This window comes from Dromiciops gliroides, chromosome 3 (genome assembly GCF_019393635.1).
Source record: "Dromiciops gliroides isolate mDroGli1 chromosome 3, mDroGli1.pri, whole genome shotgun sequence".
Classification (NCBI taxonomy): Eukaryota; Metazoa; Chordata; class Mammalia; order Microbiotheria; family Microbiotheriidae; genus Dromiciops; species Dromiciops gliroides.
Window position 1 is genome coordinate 657,155,950 of NC_057863.1, and position 20,812 is coordinate 657,176,761.

The following is a 20,812-nucleotide window of genomic DNA, read 5'->3' on the forward strand; positions in this document are numbered from 1 at the left end:
ACTTTACATGCTTCCCCAGGGTGCCAAGGTTGGAATTTAACAAGCTAAAGATTATGAGTAAAGGTTGCCTAGCTCCTCTTGTTAGAGGATAGAGTTCCCTGACTTGGCCTTGGTCCAGGCGACATGCCTAGGTGGAACGTGTGGGGGCCTCTTATCCTGTATTGTGCCCCAATTCCTGTGGGTCCAGTGGAAACTAAATATTTCTAACCACAATCTTAGATTATAAGTTCCCTGAGGGCAGGGCATAGCTTTTGCCTCTTTTTGTATCCTCAGCACACTGCCTGCTATATAGTGGGCTCTTCATAAATGCTGCTTGATTCATCTTGATTCCCTCTCCCAGTCCAAACAATGCTCTGCATCCAGAGAATTCAGGCTCATCATTCCCCACAACCACATAGAACCAGAGCTTAGGAGAGCTGCAAAACAATATCTCTCTGCAGCCATCTGGTGCCATCCATATGGGATGAGTTCCCACTATGTCACACTCAACAAGGGATGACTTAGCCCATGCTTGAAGACCTTTAGTGAGGGGGAAGCCACTACCTCCCAAAGGGACCCTTTGTGCTCCCCATATACATGGAGAGCATGCCCCACGCCTGGAAGGAATGGTTCACACCAACTATTTTTTGCTATCTCATTAATGCCTGCCTTTGCAAGACTGGATTCTGGTGGGATTGGGCAACTATGTGCCAGGCACTGTACTGTCCAGCTAGAGAAAAAGTCAAGTTTGTCCTCAAGAAGCTTACATTCCAGGGCAGCTAGGTGGCACAGTGGATAAAGCACCAGCCCTGGAGTCAGGAGGACCTGAGTTCAAATCCGACCTCAGACACTTGACATTTACTAGCTGTGTGGCCCTGGGCAAGTCACTTAACCCTCATTGCCCTGCCCCTCCCCCCAAAAAGCTTACATTCCACTGGAAAAGACAAAATGTATAAATGCAAGAATAAACACAAGCTAATTTGTGGGGGACACTACTAGTTGGGGGGCAGGGGTGGAGGATCAGGAAAGGTGTCAGTTGTTCTGAGTTTTGAGGGAAATGAAATTCCAAGAAGTGTAGGGGAGGTAGGACAGCACCCCAGGCATGGGGCATGGCCAGCGCAAAGGCATTGTGGTGGGAAACGGATTGGCCCCAGTGAGAATGGTAAAGGACTGGCCCATGCAGCGTGTTCAGGAGAGGAGTCTGGAAAGGTCCGTTGGAACCGGGTTGTAGAACATTTTAAGTGTTGAGTTTATAGCTGGTTTTGGAGGGTAGAGTGAGTCTGTGGAAGTTCCTAAGCAGGGCTGTCCATGAGAGTTATCACTTTGGCAGTCATGGAGAGGATTGGAGAGGGGAGATTGGAGGCAGAAGGATCAGTTAGGTGGCCACTGCATTGGGCTAATAGATGAGGTCTGGAACTAGCGTGGTGGTCTCACAGCAGAGGAGGAGGAATCGGCAAAAATTGGCAAGTGATTGGGTCTACAGGGAAAGGGAGGAGGAGAAATGGAAGGTGGCAAAGAGGTCAAGTATGTGGAGATGGGCATGAAGATGGCAGTGCCCTCCACAATAATTGGGAGACTGGGGGAATAGGGGATTTAGGGGGTCAGAGAAGCTCAGGGAGTGCCATTTGGGGCGTATTGGAGATGTTTCTGGAAGACTGAGCACGGGACCAACCCCTTCCTCGATCCTTTTCCTCCAAATCTCTCTCTCTTTTTTTTTTTTTTGGTGGGGCATTGGGGGTTAAATGACTTGCCCAGGGTCACACAGTAAGTGCCAAGAGTCTGAGGCCAGATTTGAACTCAGGTCCTCCTAAATCCAGGGCCGGTGCTTTGTCCACTGTGCCACCTAGCTGCCCCCTTTTCCTCCAAATCTCAAAGCGCCCTCTCCCACCCTTGGTGCTGGGCTCAGCTTCTTTGGTGATTCCTCCATTTGTGATCACATCCAGCTAAGTGGGATGAGTTTCCTCAGCATTCACACCGATCTCTTCAATTTGTCTCCAAGACAAATCCCCTTCTTTCCTCCTTATTGCAATCTTCCTTGTACCATCAGGATTTTATCTTTGAGCATCTCCCATCCTTCTCAGTTGAAACCCCCTAAGTAGTTTAGTCTGTGGAGTACCACCTAGCTTTCCTTCTGAACTTTTTAGCATCTGCTTGCCTAAAATCTCGGACACATGGAAGACTCTTTCTAGTTTTCCCCTCCTCTCTCATAAGCTCTAGGACCTTGCTCACCCCCTCCCAGGGTTCCTATTATTCCCACCCCGCCCAGCAGCCAGTCCCTCCCAGTTAGTGAGAATCAGAATCAGAGCAGAATTTCCCCTTGTTGGATTCTCCACTATGGAAGAATGAAATGGTCACTAAGGCAAGTCAAGAATTAAGTTCCACTCTTGTCTGAGAGCACCGGCAGATGTCGGCCCCTTGTGCCATCTGCCGGTGACTTTGCTCCCTTTGTTTTCTGGATCTTGAGGTGCCAAAGGGAGATGAAAGAAGGGAGTTCGAGTTGCTACAGGAGGCATGAGACATAAAGGGGACAGTTGTCAGAGGTGACACTCTGATAGGACGTCATAGGGAATTCTCACTCTCACTTCTTGGAATGGATTGACTTCCCATCAGGAGGCAGAAACTGCTGGGCATGGGTCTGAGGGCTTGCCCAAGGCAGCCTGCCAAGGGAACCAACCACTGGTGTGAACTGTAACTGGAAAGAACATTCCTGAGAACTGAAGTCAATCCTAGCTCGGTGGTGGAAGGCGACTGAGAGCTGATTGGGAGGGGGAGAGGGCGGACCCCAGGCTGGTGGGAATAACCAAAGAATGGAGAGTTGGGGCCAGGAAGAACAGGCAGGAACCACGTGGGGGGAGGGTATAGCTTTATTGGGGGCCAGCCCCACGTGGGCCGCAGGTGAGGGGCCTCACTCACACGCCAGCTTCCCATCGAAGCTGGACAGGCAGATGGCGAAAGCTTGGAGGGGACAGAGGGGAAATCGAAAATCCATAGTGAACGTGTCCGGGGCCACGCGGCCGAACTGAAGCACCAGGTAGTCAGCTGTAGGAGAGGAGAGGCAGTTGCGGAAACCCGAGGTACCATTCCCGCCACAGGGACTACAACACCCAGCAGCCATCGGGGCTGCCTCGGCGGCCAGAAAAGGGAGGGGGCGCTCCACCACAAGGGCTGCTGGGAGCTGTAGTCCCAGTTCCCAACCGTGCCCAGTGACAGCGGGGAAGGCGGTTCCTAGACCTGCGGGGTTGGGGACGGGGAATGGTGCCCCTGCGACCCCCGCTGGAAGCTGTGCTCCTGGGCCCATCTCTGGTCGGAATGATAACCTGGCTCCCTTCCCGCCCCTCCCCGCCCGCGCCTGGAGCCCCGCCCCCGGGGCTCACGGTCGTCGGGGTACACAATCTGGAAGTTTTTGACAGAGGCCCTAGTGACCCGCCCGTGGAAGTTGAGGACGTAGGCGCCACTCTCGTCGCTCCAGAATGGGGCTTTGTTCTGCAGAAGCACCAGGCCTTTACTGGTCCCTCGTTGCAGGCGGCTCAGAAGCGATTCCTGCTCCTGGCGATAGACAAGGACCGACCCATGGGCTGGCTGGCTTTGAGGACCTCGGTGTAACCGCCTAGTCGGCTACGTCCCCAGCATCCAGTCTCGCTCTTGAGACCCATGCCTTGGTGTCTACCACCTACGGCCTTGGGGCGTCACTCTCAGGAACCCAGGATTTTCCTCCCCCTTTCCAAACCCCACGTCCAGCCTCCGAGCTTCACTCACATTCTGGGGCTGGACTTTGAGCCTTTGGTTCTGGGGATCAATGTCTGGGATGATGATTGTCATCTTTCGGGGCCCCCGGAAGCCCAGCACGTTGGTCTCCTGCAAGAGAGGGCAAGGGTTTGTCCATCACCAATTCTCCCCCTCTTCTTCCCGCCCCCTCCCTGGCCAAACCAGTTCTCACATAGCACACGGCCCCCAGCTCTTCTCGGATCTGGGCAGACTCTGGCATGAAGTATTTCTTCTCTGGATTCACCCCGTTGTCGTAGATGGTGAACTTAGTACCCAGGACATTAGACCTGCCAGTCAGATAATAGCTCCGGGAGTCCGGATAGGTCTCTTGGAACCTCATCCGATCCCCCCGGCCACCATCTGACACCTCTGCTGACCCAGGTATCCTTTTCCTCCAGCCCCCACCCCCACCCCCTTAGAGACCCAAGGATCCCGTCTCTCCAGCCACTATAAGGACTCAAGGTTTTCATCCTTCAGCCCCACCTGACTTTGCCCACAAAGTTTTCCCCATCTCGAGACAGGTCAGTGGGGTCCAGTGAAATGAGGTAGTTTGAAGTCTTGCTCCTCTTCCTCTTGCGCCCAGCCAGGAGGAAATGCTAGGAGTGGAGGGTGGGTGGAGGTCCCCGGTTAAATATCTTAGGGTCTCCCTCCCACTCTCCACAGGCAGGTGTGAAGCTCCATCCTGACCTCTGAGTCTTTGAAGGCTCACGGTGGGGTCGTGGGGTGGGGATTGGTCGTGGAGAGGCCAATAATCTGGGAGGGCTGGGCTGGGATCCAAAGGCCAGGAGCAACACAGGTTAGCTTCAAAGGCCCCAGAGTTCTAGAGAACCATGGTGGAAAGCCTGGGTCAGGTGAGGGAAAGGCACAGAGGGGTGCTGGCTATCGGGGAGGTTCCTAGGCTAGGGGGAGCCTGGGATTTTGGATCCCAGGGATAGGAATTCCAGGGTATGGGAGTTTGCCTCAGACTTCTGGGCATAGGGCTTGGAGAACTGCAGTCCTAGAGCGCAGGCTGCTGAGGCACACCTTCTTGCCGTCGGGCGTCTCCAGGTAGAGGTAGTAGAAGGGGAAGATACCCTTGTCCACGCCCCGCTTGTCTCGAGTGATCCTGCACTGCACGGTCCGGCCGCGAGGAGCCGGTCTCAGCACGTAGGCTTCCATGTCCTCGTCAGGCTGCGGGCCAGGCGCACGAGGAGGGGAGCTCTGCTCTTTCTCGTTGTCTCCTGCCCCAGCCCCGGCCCCACTGCTGCTGTCCTCGGAAGACTCCAGCGCCACGGTCGCCGCATCGTCCTCCACCTCCTCTTCATCCTCTTCCTCATCCTGCGCGGCGGTCCAGGCGTGAGCTCCGGCCGGAGCGGAGCGCCCTCCCATTGGTCGCTGGGGAGGCTCGCTCTCGCGGACCGCCCTCCCATTGGCCGCCAGGGATTTGCCGCTCTCCCATTAGCTACTGACAATTCCTAGACTCGATAAATGCTCTCTCTCCCTCTCGGCGTCTTTACCGTTGTAACGGATAAAGGACCCGAGGCTCTGAGACGTGCGTTTCCTAACGTAACACAGGCAATTCGTGCCAGAACAGGGCCTCGAATCCAGGTCTGTGTATTCCTTGGCTGGCCTACCCTTCCTCCTTCCATCTCCCCGCCCCGTCCTATTGCTCCCCTGGCTCTTTGGACCCCAGGAATGCCACTCCCTACACCTGCCGAGACACACCCGCTGTGCAAACGAGCGCTCGGCATCCCGATTCAGGCCAGGAGTGCGAACGCCCCGCCTGACCTGCCAGTTCCACGCCCCAATTGGCGCTTCCTTCCGCCCAGGCCCGCCCCGTCGAGCACGTTCCGAGCTCTGATTGGCCCTTTCGTCCACCGGCCCCTCTTCAGCTCGGAGCTGACCTTGCTGGACACCGAGTCGCCGTGGTCCTGGCCTTTCTGCGAGCCGAGTCCAGAGTCCGAAGCCTCGTAACTCCTGTTCTCCTCACCGTCCACCACCTCCGCCTCCTCTTCCTCTTCCTCGTCTTGCTCTGGGGGAGGCGGAGGCGGTGTTGGTCCTGGCCGGCGGGGAGAGCTCTGGGGGCCGGGACAGCTGGAATTCCCGGGGGGCTAGGGCCTTCCAACTCCAGGGTCCAGATGAGGCAGGCGGAGGGGAGGGGGGCAGGAGGGGACGGGAGGGGCGCTATGGGCCGGTACTCCTGGATCTTTGCAAAGTAAGAGGACCCTAGGACCTGGTTGTCCACGGAGTAGAGTGCTGAAATTCCCGAGGCTGGAATTCTGGGGGATCAGTATTTCTGCAAGGTCCTTCTATATGGGGCTGGCAAACTAGAAATGCGACCTCTCTGGAGGCCTGGATTTCTGCGGTAGGGGTGGTGGGTTTCAGGAGCTGATGCCGGGTGGGCTCGGCCACCTGGATTCCCGCTCACCTGGCCCCCTACTCTCCTCTCCCAGGTCGTTCGGGGATCCTTGGCTCTCGGCCAAGCTGGGCTCTCCCAGTTCCTTCTCAGCGGCCGGGGGCTCTGTAGGGCTTTCTAGCTCTGCACAGTGAGAGAGAGGTCCCGTCGGGCCCGAGCGGGGAGGGGACCTTATCGCTCCTTCTGAGAGGGCCCCCGCCGGGGCTTCCTCACCTTCCCGCATCTCCTCTGCCGTCGCCGCAACCTCTTCCTCTGCTGTTTGCACTGGGGTTTTCGAGGGGCTGGGCTCCCGCAGACCCTCCACTCTCCCTGAGGAGGGGTCGGTGAAGAAGTGGGGTTGAGGGGTAACCGGCTGATGGTGGCCCCTGTCCTGACCCCGGTCCGGGTCTTGGGCCGAGTCTCCCCTCCCTCCCTCCGGGAAGCCCCTTTTCACCTGCTCGCTGGCGAGCCGGCCATCCCCGGCGCCGGGTCCCAGGCAGCTCCTTGCAGGGAGGTGGGGAGACTGGGGTATCTTCCACCGAGACCTCCTCCAGTTCTGGGTCCGAACTGTCTGTAAGCACAGAGCGAAAGCTGAGGGCTGGCCGTGGAGACGCCGGAATATTTGGCTGATGGGGACCAAAGGAGGGGGAGACCTGAGGCCTGAGAGGAAAGGAGCCCGGGACAGGGGGCTCTGGGCCCCACGGAGGCAGCAGTGCAGCCCGGGAAAAGGGTCAACAGGGCTCCTCAGGGGGCGAAGAACTGGCTGAGGGCGGACGGAGGAGCCTGGGACCCGGGAGTCAGGGGCAGGTGTAGGGGTCCCGAGGAGGCGATGTTTGGGAGGGCGGAGTTTACCGGCCCCTCCTAAGCCCTGTCGAGGCGTGCGTTCGCTGCCACAGTCACCGCCACAGTTAACGCTGCCCTGGATGCTGTGGGAGCCGCCTCGCAGGTGCGCCTCCGGTACGTTCTCCAGGAGAAAAGGGTTTCCGGGACCTGGAGGGCGACGGTGGGTTTGCCACAGGCCACGGACCGAAGCGCCCTGCCCAGCAGGCCGCCCTCCAGTCTCCCAGAGACAGCTCTCACCGCTCTCCCCAGGGCCTCGCTCCTCTCGCCGTCGGGGCCGCCGGGGCCGCAGGGAAGCGTCAGGATTGGCCTGGACCATCAACGGCTCCTGGCGCTTGCGCCGCTGCTTCTTCTCAAACAGGCGCCGCTGGGGGAGGCCCTCGGGGTGCTTAGAGATCCTCTATCCCCAAGGCTCCCGCCCTGTCCCTCCCGTTTTACAGAGGGGAAGACTGAGGCCCAGAGGAGCCTAGTGGCCACTCCGAGGCCACCCAGAGGGCAGGGGCACAGCTTTGGTGGGAGCAGGGATAAGGGGAAGGGATCCAGTACCTGCTGTTCGAGCTTCTGCTGTCTCACAGCTGCCAGCTCATCGCCCAGACTCCTGAGGAGAGAGATGCATGGGCCTGAGGCTGGGCTCCCCCAATCTGAGGGCAGCACCCCTCCTGAAGCAGACCTTCTGTGAGGTTACAAGGAGGAGAATTCTGGCCACTGTCCTCTAAGGACCCAGGAGTCCTCTTACCTTAGGGATCCAGGTGTCCCCTCCCCCAGGCTTGCCTCTCTCTAGCCTACTACTTAGCTTCCTGCCGTCCCCAAATGTACAGGGTCTCCAGACTCCACCCCCTCTCCCAGTAGAAAAAGTCAGAACTCACGAATCCTTCCTCCACAGGTCACTGTCCTGAGACATCCTGGTGATACAGGGATCAGGCCTCAGGATTTAAGACCCTGTTCCTGGGTTTTAACCTCCCTCAGAGACCCAGGAATGTGGCCCTCCAGTCTCAACCCCACCCCCCTCAGGAGTGTGGCATCAGGCCCTCTCAGAAATCAAGGAGCCAGGGAGGCTCCCGGCCCGCCCCCCTCCCCCATCTGCTCCCAATGGATCCCCTGGATAATCTATTCCTAGGTTGGAGGGCAGTGATTAGGGATCGAGAACAGGCAGACAAATCTTGCCCTCTGCCTCTGCAGTGGGATGAGAAAGCTTTGGCTTTCAGCCTCAGGACCTCCACCAGTCTCACAGCATTGGCCCCTTCCTGGGGCTCTGGCTCCCAGTCCCTCATTCCACCCTCTTTCTCTAGTTGTCCTGTAAACAATATGCCTCCCACCTCGGCACATCGGCAGCTTTCTCTCCTGACCTGGAAGGGGAAGGGGTGCTCTGTGAGACAAGAGAGGCTGGGGAGCTGTTCTGGGGGCAAACTCATAGCTCCCTCCATGAACCGGGGCTCTAGGGCTGGGATTTCGGAGGTCTAGAACTCTGACCCAAACTTTGGAGTGTGTAAAGGGGCATAGGGCCATGTAAGCGGATCGAAGAGGCAATGAGGACTTGGGGTCTCAGACTTCTGGGTCCTAAAAGCCCAGAAAGCCTTTGAGCTTGGGAAACAGTCCCGCTGAGAGTGGGGACGGAGGAGAAAGGGACACGCAGTATGGTTAGCTTCCCGTCTGTCCTTCCTTCCCCATACCTGGCTTGCTCTCTCTCCCAAGGCCGGGCAGCTCTCTGGGTGGGGGGCTAGGTACTAGCTCGCTTTCCTGATGCTCTGAGCTCCAGTGGGGGAAATCCCCCCCCAGGACTGCCCCGCTCCCCACTCTCTGGGGCCTACTTCTCCTCCTCCTCCTCTTGTCCCCCACTACCGGGCTCCCTGGCAGCTACTGAGCCCCCTCCCCTATTCGCTGCCCAGCAACTGGCTCAACGTTCCAGCTTGGAATTGGGACGCCTAGGTTCCTTAAAGGGCCCCAATGTCCACCCTGTATCCCCTTTGGGAAGGTAAAACCAAAGGTACTACAACTCCCAGAAAGGCTTGCGGCAGAACAACAGATGGAAGAGCCACTAACTCCATCGTGCAGCCAGCTGGGGGTTGTAGTTGCATGACTATCTCTTTACCCAACTGGCTTTCCGGCGGGACTGAAACTGGGAGAGTAGGAGAAGGCAGGCTCACTCTACGATGGGCGGAGCCTGCCCATGTGACACAGCGACATAGCGCCCTTTCGATTGGCTAGTTTGGAGGCGGAGGCGGGACGAATCGAAAGTCTGGGAGCCAACGAAGAAGCGGGAGGCTGACCTTAGGCAGCTGCTGGGCTCGGAAACATCCTACCCTGTTCCGCGTTTCGGAAGTGTCTAGGACCTCCCCCCCAAACCCCCGGCTCGTGCGGACAGAGACGTAAGCAGCTGGGGGGGGGGGGAGGGGCAGGGGCGCCGAGGTCCCTGTGGGAGGGAGGGCTAGAGGAGAGCGAGAGAGGCCGAGGCGTTCTCTCGGGCGGTTTGCGGGTGGGACAGGACTACATCTCCCAGCAAGGACCGGGATACTCTGGCTGGGCTCTGCTGTGTCTCCACCCCGAGGCCTCATGGGACTTGTGGTTTCTGCACCTCCCTTTACCTTGGGTCCGCGGGCTTTGTGGGGCACGTGGGGCCCGGAGGTGCTGAGGTCGAAGCCAGAGGGAAGGAGAAGGGAGCTTTGACCTCGAGCCCAGCCTCCCTTGACTCTGTCCACTTGTCTAGGGCAGCCCTCAGCATGCTGCCCCGGGGACTCTTGGCTGCCTTGCTGCTGCTGCTGCTGCTGCTGCTGCCGCCCACGCCTGTGCAGCCAGTTCCTCTGGACCGGCCTGAGCCCAAGAAGGATGAAGTGCCCCCTTCGCCTCCAGAGACCCCGGTGAGACCCCTTCCAACTTCATTTCTGGGAAAGGTTGGAACTCCAACTCCCAGCAACCTTTGTGAAGCCCGCAGGCTTCCCGGGTGCCTTGTTCTCGAAGAGTCTTCTGGGAGTTGGAGTCGTTGGGTGGGTGGGTGGGAAGGGAGGAAAGCCAGGGCCCGAATCATCTGTCCATGGGTTCCCCACCTACGGGCTTAGATCGTGGCCCGGGCAGCACCTCAGCCCCCTTCCTGCTGGGGGCAGAGTCCAGCCTGGAAACTTCACGTAACTTCTTGTCCCTTGGCACCTCTTGTAGCCCAGGGTCTTGACTCGCAGGTGGCTGGCCAGACTTTGTCCTCCGTCCTGGGGGCTCCATCCTCCTGCCCGAAGCAGCCTTTCCCCTCCTAAGACCCCCTAGCTCCTTCGGCTCAGGCCAAGGGTCCCTCCTCCCAGAACCCTCTCTGATAAATAGGTGTCCTCCGAAGGTTCCAGGTCAGCCATGGGCTTGAGGAATCTGGCCTGTTTTCTTAGGACACAGGACTGTATTACCATCGCTACCTACAAGAGGTGATCCAGGTCCTGGAGACAGATGGCCATTTCCGAGAGAAACTACAGGCTGCCAACGCAGAAGACATCAAGGTGGGTCGGAGCCCTGGGGAGGGAGCCCTTCTCTCTGCCCTTCCCTCCTGCTGGCTCCCTGTTGTGCTAACTCAGCCTTTCTGTGTCTCCCTGGGGTCCAGAGTGGGAAACTGAGTCAGGAGCTCGACTTTGTCAGCCACCACATCCGCACCAAACTAGATGAGCTCAAACGGCAGGAAGTGTCCCGCCTTCGGATGCTGCTCAAGGCCAAGATGGATGCCGCCCAGGAGCCTGGTGAGGCCTGGTGCCTTGGGGTAAGGGACACCGCACCAGAGTTCTTTGTTGGCTCAGCCCAAGCACGTCCCTCTCTCCTTGGCCCCAGAGGTACAGGTGGACCACCTGAGCCTTCTGAAGCAGTTTGAACACCTGGACCCTCAGAACCAGCACACGTTTGAGGCCCGAGACCTGGAGCTGCTGATCCAGACGGTGAGGTTCATCTTGGAGCCTGGCTTCCTGGCTGCCCTGCTCAGCCCCTGCCTGGCCTTCTGACAGGCCAAGGCACCGATTGGGACATGGGGCTGGACTCAGTCTGAGGATCTTGGGCAGGTGGGCCAGGTGTGGGGTAGTCAGACCCCAGGACCCTTGGCTCTTAGCCTTCTTTCTCAGACCTGAAGTCACAAAGAATGGGGTGAGAAGAAGAGGAGGTGGCAGAGCCCCCTTGACCTTCTGGGATGGGTCCCCAGGCCACCAGGGACCTGGCACAGTATGACGCAGCCCACCACGAGGAGTTCAAACGGTATGAGATGCTGAAGGAACACGAGCGGAGGCGTTACCTGGACTCCCTGGGAGAGGAGCAGCGACTGGCCGAGGAGCAGCGGCTTCGGGAGCAGAAACAGAGGCACCAGCAGCACCCGAGGCTCAATGTGCCGGTCAGGGCCCGGCCCTGGGGGTGGGAGGTGTCAACCCTCCATGCCCTCCACATGTGTCACTGGGGGGGGGGAGGGGTGTCTGGGCTTGCCCTCAGCCTGTCCTGGTCCTGTCCTGGGGCCCCAGACAAAGGCCTTGGGTCCCCAGCCCTCCCCCTCCCCCGGCCCCTACAGGGCAGCCAGGCCCAGCTGAAGGAGGTTTGGAAGGAGACCGACGGGCTGGATCCCACTGAGTTCAACCCAAAGACCTTCTTCAGGCTCCATGGTGAGTCCCTGGCTGGGCCCCACAGTGTTGGCTTCCCCAGCTTTCCTGCTGACAGACCAGAGAACTCGCCCTAGGCTGCGAGGGCTGTGGAGGGGGCCCTGTGCCCCAGCCCAGCACCCAGCTGCCCTGCCCCCACTGCCTTCCCCAGACACGAACAGCGACGGCGTCCTGGATGAGCAGGAACTGGAGGCCCTCTTTACCAAGGAGGTGAGTGCTTCCTGCCGCCCGGGCCACGGGGCCTGGCAGGGTGTAGCCATGTTGATTGACAGGCTCTGAGCTTCCTCCCCCCCTCCCCCCCCAGCTGGAGAAGGTCTATGACCCCAAGAACGAGGATGACGACATGCGGGAGATGGAGGAAGAAAGGCTGAGAATGCGGGAGCATGTGATGAAGACAGTGAGGCCCCCTGCGGCGGCGGGGGGGGGGGGGGGGGGGGGGGTATCCCTGAGGAGCCCCCGCCCCAGCTCATGTCTAGCCTCGACCATCAGGTGGACACAAACCAGGACCGCCTGGTGACCCTCGAGGAATTCCTTCTGGCCACGCAGAGGAAGGAGTTTGAAGAGGCTGCCCCGAAGGGCTGGGAGGTGAGGGGGGGAGGGGGCTGGGAGCTGACCGGAGGGGCTGGGGCAGCACGGTGCTTGGCCACTTCCCTGATCCCTGACCCTTGGGGCACTCACTTAGGGCCTCGCTAGCCCTCTGCGGTGGGGCCTCTGTCCCCTCTCTGCTCCTGGACTCCCCCACAGGAGGGCCAGGTTGGGGGATCCAAGGGAGGGCCTGCTCTGCCTGACTCTGCCTGCCCCCAGACGCTGGAGGAGCACCCAGCTTACACTGAAGAGGAGCTAAGACGCTTTGAGGCAGAGTTGGCGGCCCGAGAGACTGAGCTGGCCGCCCAGGCCCAGCGGTTGAGCCAGGAGAGCCAGGCCCTGGACCGCTCCCAGGGGCTGCTGGAAGCCCAGAAGAAGGAGTTTCAGCAGGTGCCTGCTCCACAGCCCTGGAGGTGCCTCGGGGGAGGGCGGGGGTAGCAGGGCCCCTGGGCCCCTCACCCCCCACTCCCATCTCTGTGCCCTCCAGGCTGTTCTTCACATGGAGCAGAGGAAGCAGCAGGGGCCCCCAGACCCGCCTGCTCCAAGCCCTGAGGGTCGCCTCCTTTTCCAGCCTCATCCAGGTAGCTCTGGCCCTGGCTGGCCCCTTCCTGTCCCTCATGCCTGGCTGGGCGGGTTTATGAAAGAGAGCGGGAGCTGCAGGGGAGTGAGAAACTAGTCTTCAGCTGCTCTGCCCCACAGCCTGATGGGAATTGTGGTTTTGAGAGGGCAGAGGCTGGGAACCAAGAGGTCTGGGTCCTTATTTTCTCTCTGCCCTTGTATTTGTAGAGACAGAAGCTCGAGCAGAGCCAACCGTGGAAAAGGAGGGGCCAGCCCCAGGCCCGGATTCCCCTGTGCCTGATGCCCAGCACTAGTGATCCCTAAGGCCCCCCAATAAAGACTTTCTGGGTACCACGACTACACCTCATTTGTGTGTTGCAGCTTGTGGGGGGACTATGGTTCTGGAGGTGGGCTCGGCTCTGTCTTGATGTACTTTTCCCTCCAGGTCCCCTTTCCCGCCTTGCCCTTGTTAAATATGCCCTTTGTCTCTCTCTGGCCAGTTAGCTCTCTCTGTCTCTGTCTCTGTCTCTGGCTGACTCTTTCTATCTCTTTCTGGCTGGCTGGCTCTTTGTGTCTCTCTGGCTGACTAGCTCCCTGTCTCTTTCTGGCTGGTTGGCTTCCTGTCTCTCGGTTTTTCTCTGGCTGGCTGGCTCTTTGCCTCTCTCTGGCTCTCTCTGCATGGCATTTCTCTTGTCTTTCTGGCTTCCTGTCTCTGTTTTTCTCTGGCTGGCTGGCTCTCTGTCTCCTCTGGCTGACTAGCTCTCTCTGTCTCTCTCTGGCTGGCTAGCTCTTTCTGGCTCTCTCTGCATGGCTGACTCTTGTCTTTCTGGCTTCCTGTCTCTGTTTTTCTCTGGCTGGCTGTCTCTCTGTCTCTCTCTGGCTGGCTGGCTCTCTGTCTCTCTCTGGCTGGCTGGCTCTCTGGCTCTCTCTGGCTGACTAGCTCTCTCTGGCTCTCTCTGCATGGCTGACTCTTGTCTTTCTGGCTTCCTGTCTCTGTTTTTCTCTGGCTGGCTGGCTCTCTGTCTCTCTCTGGCTGGCTAGCTCTCTCTGGCTCTCTCTGCATGGCTGACTCTTGTCTTTCTGGCTTCCTGTCTCTGTTTTTCTCTGGCTGGCTGACTCTCTGTCTCTCTCTGGCTGGCTGGCTCTCTGGCTCTCTCTGGCTGGCTGGCTGACTCTCTGTCTCTCTCTGGCTGGCTGGCTCTCTGTCTCTCTCTGGCTGGCTGGCTCTCTGGCTCTCTCTGGCTGGCTGGCTCTCTGGCTCTCTCTGGCTGGCTAGCTCTCTCTGGCTCTCTCTGCATGGCTGACTCTTGTCTTTCTGGCTTCCTGTCTCTGTTTTTCTCTGGCTGACTGGCTCTCTGTCTCTCTCTGGCTGGCTAGCTCTCTCTGTCTCTCTCTGGCTGGCTAGCTCTCTCTGTATCTCTCTGGCTGACTAGCTCCCTGTCTCTTTCTGGCTGGTTGGCTTCCTGTCTCTTGGTTTTTCTCTGGCTGGCTCTTTGCCTCTCTCTGGCTGGCTAGCTCTCTGTCTCTCTGGCTGCCTCTCTGGCTGCCTTTCTGGCTCTCTCTGCATGGCTGACTCTTGTCTTTCTGGCTGGCTGGCTTCCTGTCTCTGTTTTTCTCTGGCTGACTGGCTCTTTGTCTCTCTCTGGCTGGCTATCTCTCTGTCTCTCTGGCTGCTTCTCTGGCTCTTTCTGGCTGGCTGGCTAGTTTTCTCTGACCCTCTCTGGCTAGCTCTCTCTATCTCTGTCTCTGTCTCTCTCTGAAGGGAGCTGTTGGTTATAGTTTGGAGGCTTTCCTGCATTCGGGACACATGGCCTTTGGCCATTTCCGGCTTGGAGAAATCCAGAAAAGGGGACAACTTGGGGCAATGAAGGCTGGGCCTCAAGGCCCAGGAAGTGTTTGTGGGCTTGGCTGCTCACCAGTTTCTGGGCTTCTCCCTGACTCTTGGGTTTCTGCCATCTTTGGAGCTTGGCTTATTAGAGACCTTGAGAACATACAGAGAGCCTGAAGCTGGGCCCCCAGGATAGGAAAGCCCCGAGGATCCTTCTGTAGGCCCCAGGCCGACTTAGGGGACAAGATCTTCCAAAGTGGAAGGCTGGGCAGGTAGAGGAGGCTTCTTGGTTTCGATTTGGTCCAAAATGACCAGACCAGAGGCTGCCACAAAGGCTCTCCCTGAATGGGAAGGACTGCCTGGGGACATGGTGAGTCCCTGATGAACTGAGCAGGGCTAGAAGAAGAACAGGTTTGGGGGAGGGGGCCTGAGCAGCCCTTCAGACCTCACTGGGGCATCCATCCAGCAGGCAGAGCAGAGGGGCAGCACAGGCTGAAGGGAGGGCTTTGGGAGTCCTTCATGTGGAAGTGAGAGGGGCTACTGCCACCTCTCTCCTTAGAAAGTGCCTACAGGGAAAGAGCACGGTCAAGGCTGGGCAGATGTCTGAGGGAGGGGTGGGTGAGAGGATGAGCTTCAGGAGTGGGGAGGCCAGAGCTGAGCCAAACGAGAGGAGCGTGTGAGCCGAAGTTTTTTTGTTTTTTGTTTTTTTGGGGGGGCAATGAGGGCTAAGCGACTTGCCCAGGGTCACACAGCTAGTAAGTGTCAAGTGTCCGAGGCTGGATTTGAATTCAGGTCTGGTGCTTTATCCACGGCGCCACCTAGCTGCCCAAGCCAAGGCTTTTAAAGCTGGTGGAAAGCCTCCTATGATTGGTTTGATTGGATTGAGATCGATCTTCAATCTGCCGACGTTTATTGGAGGGTTGGTTGGGGTGGTGAGGCGGTCAGAAATGGAGTGAGCGGGGAAACAATGAGGACCAAGGGAGGCAGGGAGACGAACCCCTCACTCCGGGAGCTGGAGGGGGCTTCCCTGGAAGGGCAACCTTCTCAGGGAGCTCGGGATGTGCGCCGATCACTGGGGCTCCCTGCCTCCAACTCCTGGGAATCACTGGGTTTCTGAGCGTCTTTGCCTCTGCCAGACGCTGGCCTGAGAAGTCTCTCCAGCTCTGCCAGCTCAGGAGGCCGGGTAATGTGAAGACCGACCTTTGATAGGCTTGAAGGAGGGGGGAGGGGTAGGATTCCCAAGTCAGCCAATGAGCAGCCGCTAAGGGGGAGGGATGAGCTGAGGAGCTGTAGTCCAGAAATCACCCGCGACCTGCAGACATGGACAAAGTCGTGCGCTGGGGGATACTGTCCGCCGGCCTCATCGCCCATGACTTCACCACTGCCCTGAGGACCCTGCCCCGCTCCGAGCATCAGGTCCCGCCGCTTCCCGACGCTGGGGTCGGAGGAGGAGGGGACCGCAGGCTTTCGGGGGAGGCTTAGGCGTGGGACTGCCTAGGACCCCGCAGTGGGCTGAGGGAGGGTGAGGCTGGGGGAGAGGGCGCTGGAATCGTCGAGGAGAGAGACTGGCCCTGCCCAAAGCCCCGAGGAGGCGTGACTGATTAGCTCGGGAGGGAATGCCTGAACCCCCGAGAGGCAAAGGGCAAGGCTGGGGAGGGGACTTTAGGGTCACCGAGAGCAGATGGCGCTGGGGGAAGGGAGCCGGGATCAGGGCTGGGTCTAATTCTCCTGGAAGCTGTGTCCGGGGTGGCCAGGGTAGCCAGGACCCCTAGAGGACGCGGTTGGGTCCGGTGGGATCTGAAAGGGGTCTTTGGCTATAGGTAGTAGCAGTGGCTGCCAGGGACTTGAGCCGGGCCCAGGACTTCGCCAGAAGACATGACATCCCCAAGTCCTACGGCTCTTACGAGGAACTGCTGCGGGACCCTGACGTAGGTGAGACCTAACCCAAGGGACAGAGAGCAGTGGGGCGGGGCCTTGAAGATCTAGAGCACTCTAGGGGAGGTCAGGTGCATCAGAAACAGGTCTGCCCCGGGGGCGGGGCCTCTACAGCCAGTCTGTCCTGGGGCAGGGCCTATTTGGAAGGGTTGTTCTAGGGGCGGGGTCTCTGAGGGAGGGCTGCCCAGCCTGACCCTCAGGCTCTGTCTCACCCCAAGATGTGGTGTACGTCGGGGCTCAGCACCCACAGCACTTGGGAGCCGTCCTACAGAGCCTGGCTGTGGGCAAGCCAGTGCTGTGTGAGAAGCCTCTTGGAGTCACGGCCTCCGAGGTCCGGGAGATGGTGGCGGCTGCGCGGACCCGAGGCATCTTCCTGATGGAGGTGAGAGCGGTGTCTGTGCCTCAACTGCCTGAACCCCCTCTCCCCCCAGGTCCGGAATGACAGCCGCAGCCTCTCCCGAGGCTGAGCTCTCAGGGGAATTGTAGTGCAGGAGTGGGTGTCAGAGTTAGAATCTGGGGTGGGGAGGGTCTGCTTCCCTGAGTCCTGCCTCAGACTGGGGGGCTATCTCCCTCGCTTCTCCTCCAGGCCATTTGGACACGGTTCTTCCCGGCCACTGACGCGCTGCGGGCTCTGCTGGACCAGGGCGCCCTTGGGGAGCTGCGTCTGGTCCACGCGGAATTTGGCTCAGATATATGTTCGCAGCTTGAACGCTCTACCAACTGGGCCCAGGCAGGGGGCGGACTGCTGGACCTGGGCATCTACTGCACCCAGTTCATCTCCATGGTGGCCAGGGGCCAGCGGCCTGAAAAGATCCACGCTGTGGGGCTGCTCCACGAGAAGGGTAGGGAAAGAATTCTGGGCCTGGCCTGGGTCTCCCAGGGCTGGGGGGTGGGCTTCTCCAAAGCTTGGCTGCTGGGTTCGAGCGAGGGACTGAAGGGAGGCTTTTGAGGAACAGGCTGACCTCCCCCACTGACCAGTGGTGTCCCCTGCTAGGTGTGGATGACACGGTGACCGTCATCCTTCGGTACCCTGGTGGCCTTCAGACCTCCTTCAGCTGTAGCATCACTACTGAACTGTCCAACTCAGCCACTGTGTTTGGAACCAAGGGCAAGGCACAGGTGAGAGGATCCTGAGCCCAAGGGTCACCCAGGTCCCATTGCCAGGCCTGGGACACCAGGGAAAGGGTTGGGGGGTCAGTGAATGTCTGATCCCTTGCATGTGCCCACTCTCTCTTCTCAGATCCCTTCCACCATGTGGTGCCCCACGGAGCTTGTATGGAATGGAAAGCACACCAAGTTCCCATTGCCCAAGGTTCCAGATAAAGAGAAGTTCAATTTCATCAATTCCATTGGCATGGTCTACGAGGCCCAGCATGTTCGCCAGTGTCTGCTGCAGGGTGAGCTTGGGGAATGGGGGGGTGGGCAGACAAAGACCTCTAGTGGAGTCCCTGACACTCCCACCTCCCAGAGCATGCTGGGAGAGCCAGACTTGCCCAGCTGATGAGCCTCCTTCATTCCCCAGGCCTGAAAGAGAGCCCCATAATACCCCTGTCAGAGAGTGAGCTCTTGGCAGACATCTTGGAGGAAGCGAGGAAGCAGATTGGGCTCCAATTCCTCCAGGACAGATCCTAAACTTCCACATTATTTGCTGGTGAAGAAATTCCCTGCCCAGCGGTTTGTCACTCACATCTATCCTTTTCATCCTGGCCCTGAGTCATGTCACTGCCCCAGTCTGTGATGTGAGAGTCCCTGCCTTTCTTAGCCCAGGGATGTGTTCTGGAATAAAGAGACACTAGAGTTGTTGGAATGTTTGGCCATTTCCTTCAGTTCATTTTACAGATGAGAAAACTGAGGCCAACAGGGTTAAGTGACTTGCCCAGGGTCACATAGCTTGTAAGTGTCTGAGGCCAGATTTGAACTCAGGTGTTCCTGAATCCAGGGCCAGTGCTTTATCCACTACACCACCTAGATGCCCCCAAAATCTCACATTCTATAGGAGGCCTTTCCTACTCCTTTTTTTAAAAAAAAATGTATTTATTTATTTATTTGTTTGTTTTTAGCAACAAACATTTATTTTGTTTTTTCCAGTTACATGTAAGGGTAGTTTTCAACATTCATTTTCATAAAATTTAGAGTTCCAAATTTTTCTCCCTCCCTTTCCTCCCCCCTCCACAAGATCACAACCAGGTTAGATATGTATAATCCACAAGTGTTCTTTTTATCAGTTCTTTCTATGGGGGTGGATAGTAAGCTTCCTCATTAGTTCCTTGGGATTGTCTTGGATCATTGCACTGCTGAGAGTAGTTAAGTCATTCACAATTGCTCATTGAACAATACTGCTGTCACTATGCACAATGTCCTTCCTCCCTTGCTCCCTTTCACTATACATCGATGTTCATTAGTCTTTCCATTAGTTTCATTAGTTTTTCGGGGATCATCCTGTTTGTCATTTCCTATAGCACAAGACCATTCTACTACAATCATATAGCACAGCTTTTTCCATCATTCCTCATTTGATGGACATTCCCTTGATTCTCAGTTCTTAGCCTCCACCAAGAGTTGTTATAAATATTTTTTGTATAATTTTTCCCCCTTTTCTCTTTTTCATGATTACTATTGTTAACTGTTTCTCTTCCATCCTATTCCCTTCCCCATGATATTTATTCTATAATCCATCTTCTTTCATCCTATCACTCTTCAAAAGGGATTTGCTTCTGTCTGTCCCCTCCCCCACTCTGCCCTTCCTTCTTTTGTCCCTCTCTCTTTATCCCCTTCCCCTCCTATTTTCCTGCAGGGTTACTTCACCCAATTGAGTGTGTGCATTATTCCCTCCTTGAGCCAATTCTGCTGAGATTGAGGTCTTTGAGCCAATTCTGATGAGTGTTAGGCTCATTTACTGCCCAGATTAAATAGATTACTCTACCCAGTTGGGTGTGTCTGTTAGTCCCTCCTTGAGGCAGCTCTGATGTGTTTAAGGTCTTTGAGCCTTTTCTGATGAGTGTAAAATTCATTTACTGCACTGCTTCTCTCCCATCTCTTCCCCTACTCCATAAGCCTTTTCCTCTTTCTTTCCTGTAGAATTTCACTTCTGCCCTTCCCCCTCCCCCAGTGCATTCCCTTCACCCCTCAATTTAACCCTAAAGATGTCATCACCTAGCTAAGTGACACAGTGGACAAAGCATCACCCCTGGACCCAGGGGGATCCCAGCCAAAACCCAGCCTCAGACACAAGACAGTTGCCCATTGTACAACACTAGGTATGTACCCCAGCTCCAATTTTTTTATGGTTCTCTAGGGTCTTGTATTTGAAAGTCAAATTTGGCATTCAGTTCAGGTCTTTTCATCACAAATATCTGAAAGTCTTCTTTTTCATTAAAGTCCTTTTTCCGCTGAAAGATAATGCTGAGTATTGCTGGGTAGGTGATTCTTGGTTGTAATCCCATTTCCTTTGCCCTCTGGAATATCATGTTCCATGCCCTCCAGTCCTTTAATATAAAAGCTGCTAGATCTTGAGCTATCCTGACTGGGGCTCCACAGTACTTGAATTCTTTCTTTTTGGCAGCTTGCAATATTTTTTCCTTGACCTGAGAGCTCTGGAATTTGGCTATAATATTCCTAGGAGTTTTCCTTTTGGGATCTCTTTCTGGAGGTGATCAGTGGATTCTTTCAAGTTCTATTTTAGCTTCTTCTTAGAATTTCAGGGCAATTTTCCCTGAGAATATCTTGGAAGATGATGTCTAAGCTCTTTCCTTGATCATGGTTTTCAGATAGACCAACAATTTTCAAATGATCTCTCCTGGACCTATTTTCCAGGTCAGCAGTTTTTCCCAGAAGATATTTCACATTGTTCTCTATTTTTTCATTCATTTGGATTTGCTTTATTGTGTCTTGGTCTCTCATAAAGTCACTGGCTTCCATTTGTTCAATCCTAATTCTTAGGCAATTATTTTCATCAGAGAGCTTTTGTACCTCCTTTTCCATTTGGCCAATTTGACTTTTCAAGCTGTTGACTTTTTTCTCATGTCTTTCCTGCATCACCCTCATTTCTCTTTCCATTTTTTCCTCTACCTCTCTAACTTTATCTTCAAAGTCCTTTTTGAGCACCTCTATGGCCTGAGACCAATTCATATTTTTCTTGGAAGCTTTAGATATAGGGAGGGGCCTTGATGTTGACATCTTCCTCTGAGGGTGCCCCTTGGTCTTCCTTGTTACTGAAGAAACTTTCTATGGTCTTCACCTTTCTCTGTTGGCTCATCTTGCCTTTCTTTTACTAGACTTTTAGCTCCTTAAAGTGGGGCACTGTTTCCAGGCTGCAGTATCCCAAGCTTCAGAAGTCCGAGGTGGTAT

General features: G+C 56.7%; 3 protein-coding genes across 4 annotated transcripts; 2 read left to right on the forward strand and 1 right to left on the reverse strand.

Annotated features, from left to right (window-relative positions):
- Window positions 1–2,884: 2,884 nt before the first annotated feature.
- Window positions 2,885–7,964, reverse strand: TULP2 (TUB like protein 2). The gene is made up of 14 exons (XM_043997105.1): window positions 7,825–7,964; window positions 7,505–7,553; window positions 7,199–7,325; window positions 6,971–7,108; window positions 6,573–6,689; window positions 6,353–6,448; window positions 6,152–6,262; window positions 5,628–5,755; window positions 4,768–5,061; window positions 4,228–4,340; window positions 3,917–4,031; window positions 3,736–3,834; window positions 3,354–3,525; window positions 2,885–3,018 (listed from the first exon to the last, which is right to left on the reverse strand). The coding sequence occupies exons 1-14, from the start codon at window positions 7,857–7,859 to the stop codon at window positions 2,885–2,887; spliced, it is 1,728 nt and encodes a 575-aa protein (XP_043853040.1). The 5' UTR covers window positions 7,860–7,964.
- A 1,199-nt stretch (window positions 7,965–9,163) lies between these two features.
- On the forward strand, window positions 9,164–13,059 carry NUCB1 (nucleobindin 1). 2 transcript variants are annotated; one of them, XM_043999013.1, is made up of 13 exons: window positions 9,164–9,324; window positions 9,663–9,813; window positions 10,324–10,431; window positions 10,533–10,665; window positions 10,754–10,857; window positions 11,115–11,300; window positions 11,472–11,562; window positions 11,711–11,769; window positions 11,864–11,956; window positions 12,049–12,144; window positions 12,364–12,534; window positions 12,632–12,725; window positions 12,931–13,059. In XM_043999013.1, exons 2-13 carry the CDS (start codon window positions 9,676–9,678, stop codon window positions 13,014–13,016), a joined length of 1,359 nt encoding a protein of 452 aa, XP_043854948.1. In that variant the 5' UTR covers window positions 9,164–9,324; window positions 9,663–9,675; the 3' UTR covers window positions 13,017–13,059. The 2 variants fall into 2 exon arrangements, with proteins under 2 accessions (XP_043854948.1, XP_043854949.1); XM_043999014.1 differs by having other exon boundaries at window positions 9,167–9,324; window positions 9,668–9,813.
- Window positions 13,060–15,790: 2,731 nt separating this feature from the next.
- On the forward strand, window positions 15,791–18,272 carry DHDH (dihydrodiol dehydrogenase). Its single transcript, XM_043991243.1, has 7 exons — window positions 15,791–15,946; window positions 16,351–16,462; window positions 16,684–16,847; window positions 17,052–17,307; window positions 17,460–17,584; window positions 17,706–17,862; window positions 17,988–18,272. The coding sequence occupies exons 1-7, from the start codon at window positions 15,851–15,853 to the stop codon at window positions 18,095–18,097; spliced, it is 1,020 nt and encodes a 339-aa protein (XP_043847178.1). The 5' UTR covers window positions 15,791–15,850; the 3' UTR covers window positions 18,098–18,272.
- Window positions 18,273–20,812: the final 2,540 nt, after the last annotated feature.

Bases quoted from the DNA above. Each gene is read 5' to 3' on its own strand.
- NUCB1 (XM_043999013.1), top strand. From the start codon at position 9,676: ATGCTGCCCCGGGGACTCTTGGCTGCCTTGCTGCTGCTGCTGCTGCTG. The intron at 9,814-10,323 runs GTGAGACCCCTT...CTGTTTTCTTAG, and splicing joins CTTCGCCTCCAGAGACCCCG to GACACAGGACTGTATTACCA. The intron at 11,957-12,048 runs GTGAGGCCCCCT...CTCGACCATCAG, and splicing joins GGGAGCATGTGATGAAGACA to GTGGACACAAACCAGGACCG.
- TULP2 (XM_043997105.1), bottom strand. From the start codon at position 7,859: ATGTCTCAGGACAGTGACCTGTGGAGGAAGGATTC. The intron at 5,756-6,151 runs GTGAGCGGGAAT...CGCCTCCCCCAG, and splicing joins AGAGGAGAGTAGGGGGCCAG to AGCAAGACGAGGAAGAGGAA. The intron at 5,062-5,627 runs GTCAGCTCCGAG...ACCGCCGCGCAG, and splicing joins GCGACTCGGTGTCCAGCAAG to GATGAGGAAGAGGATGAAGA.
- DHDH (XM_043991243.1), top strand. From the start codon at position 15,851: ATGGACAAAGTCGTGCGCTGGGGGATACTGTCCGCCGGCCTCATCGCC. The intron at 17,308-17,459 runs GTAGGGAAAGAA...GTCCCCTGCTAG, and splicing joins GGGGCTGCTCCACGAGAAGG to GTGTGGATGACACGGTGACC. The intron at 17,585-17,705 runs GTGAGAGGATCC...CTCTCTTCTCAG, and splicing joins GAACCAAGGGCAAGGCACAG to ATCCCTTCCACCATGTGGTG.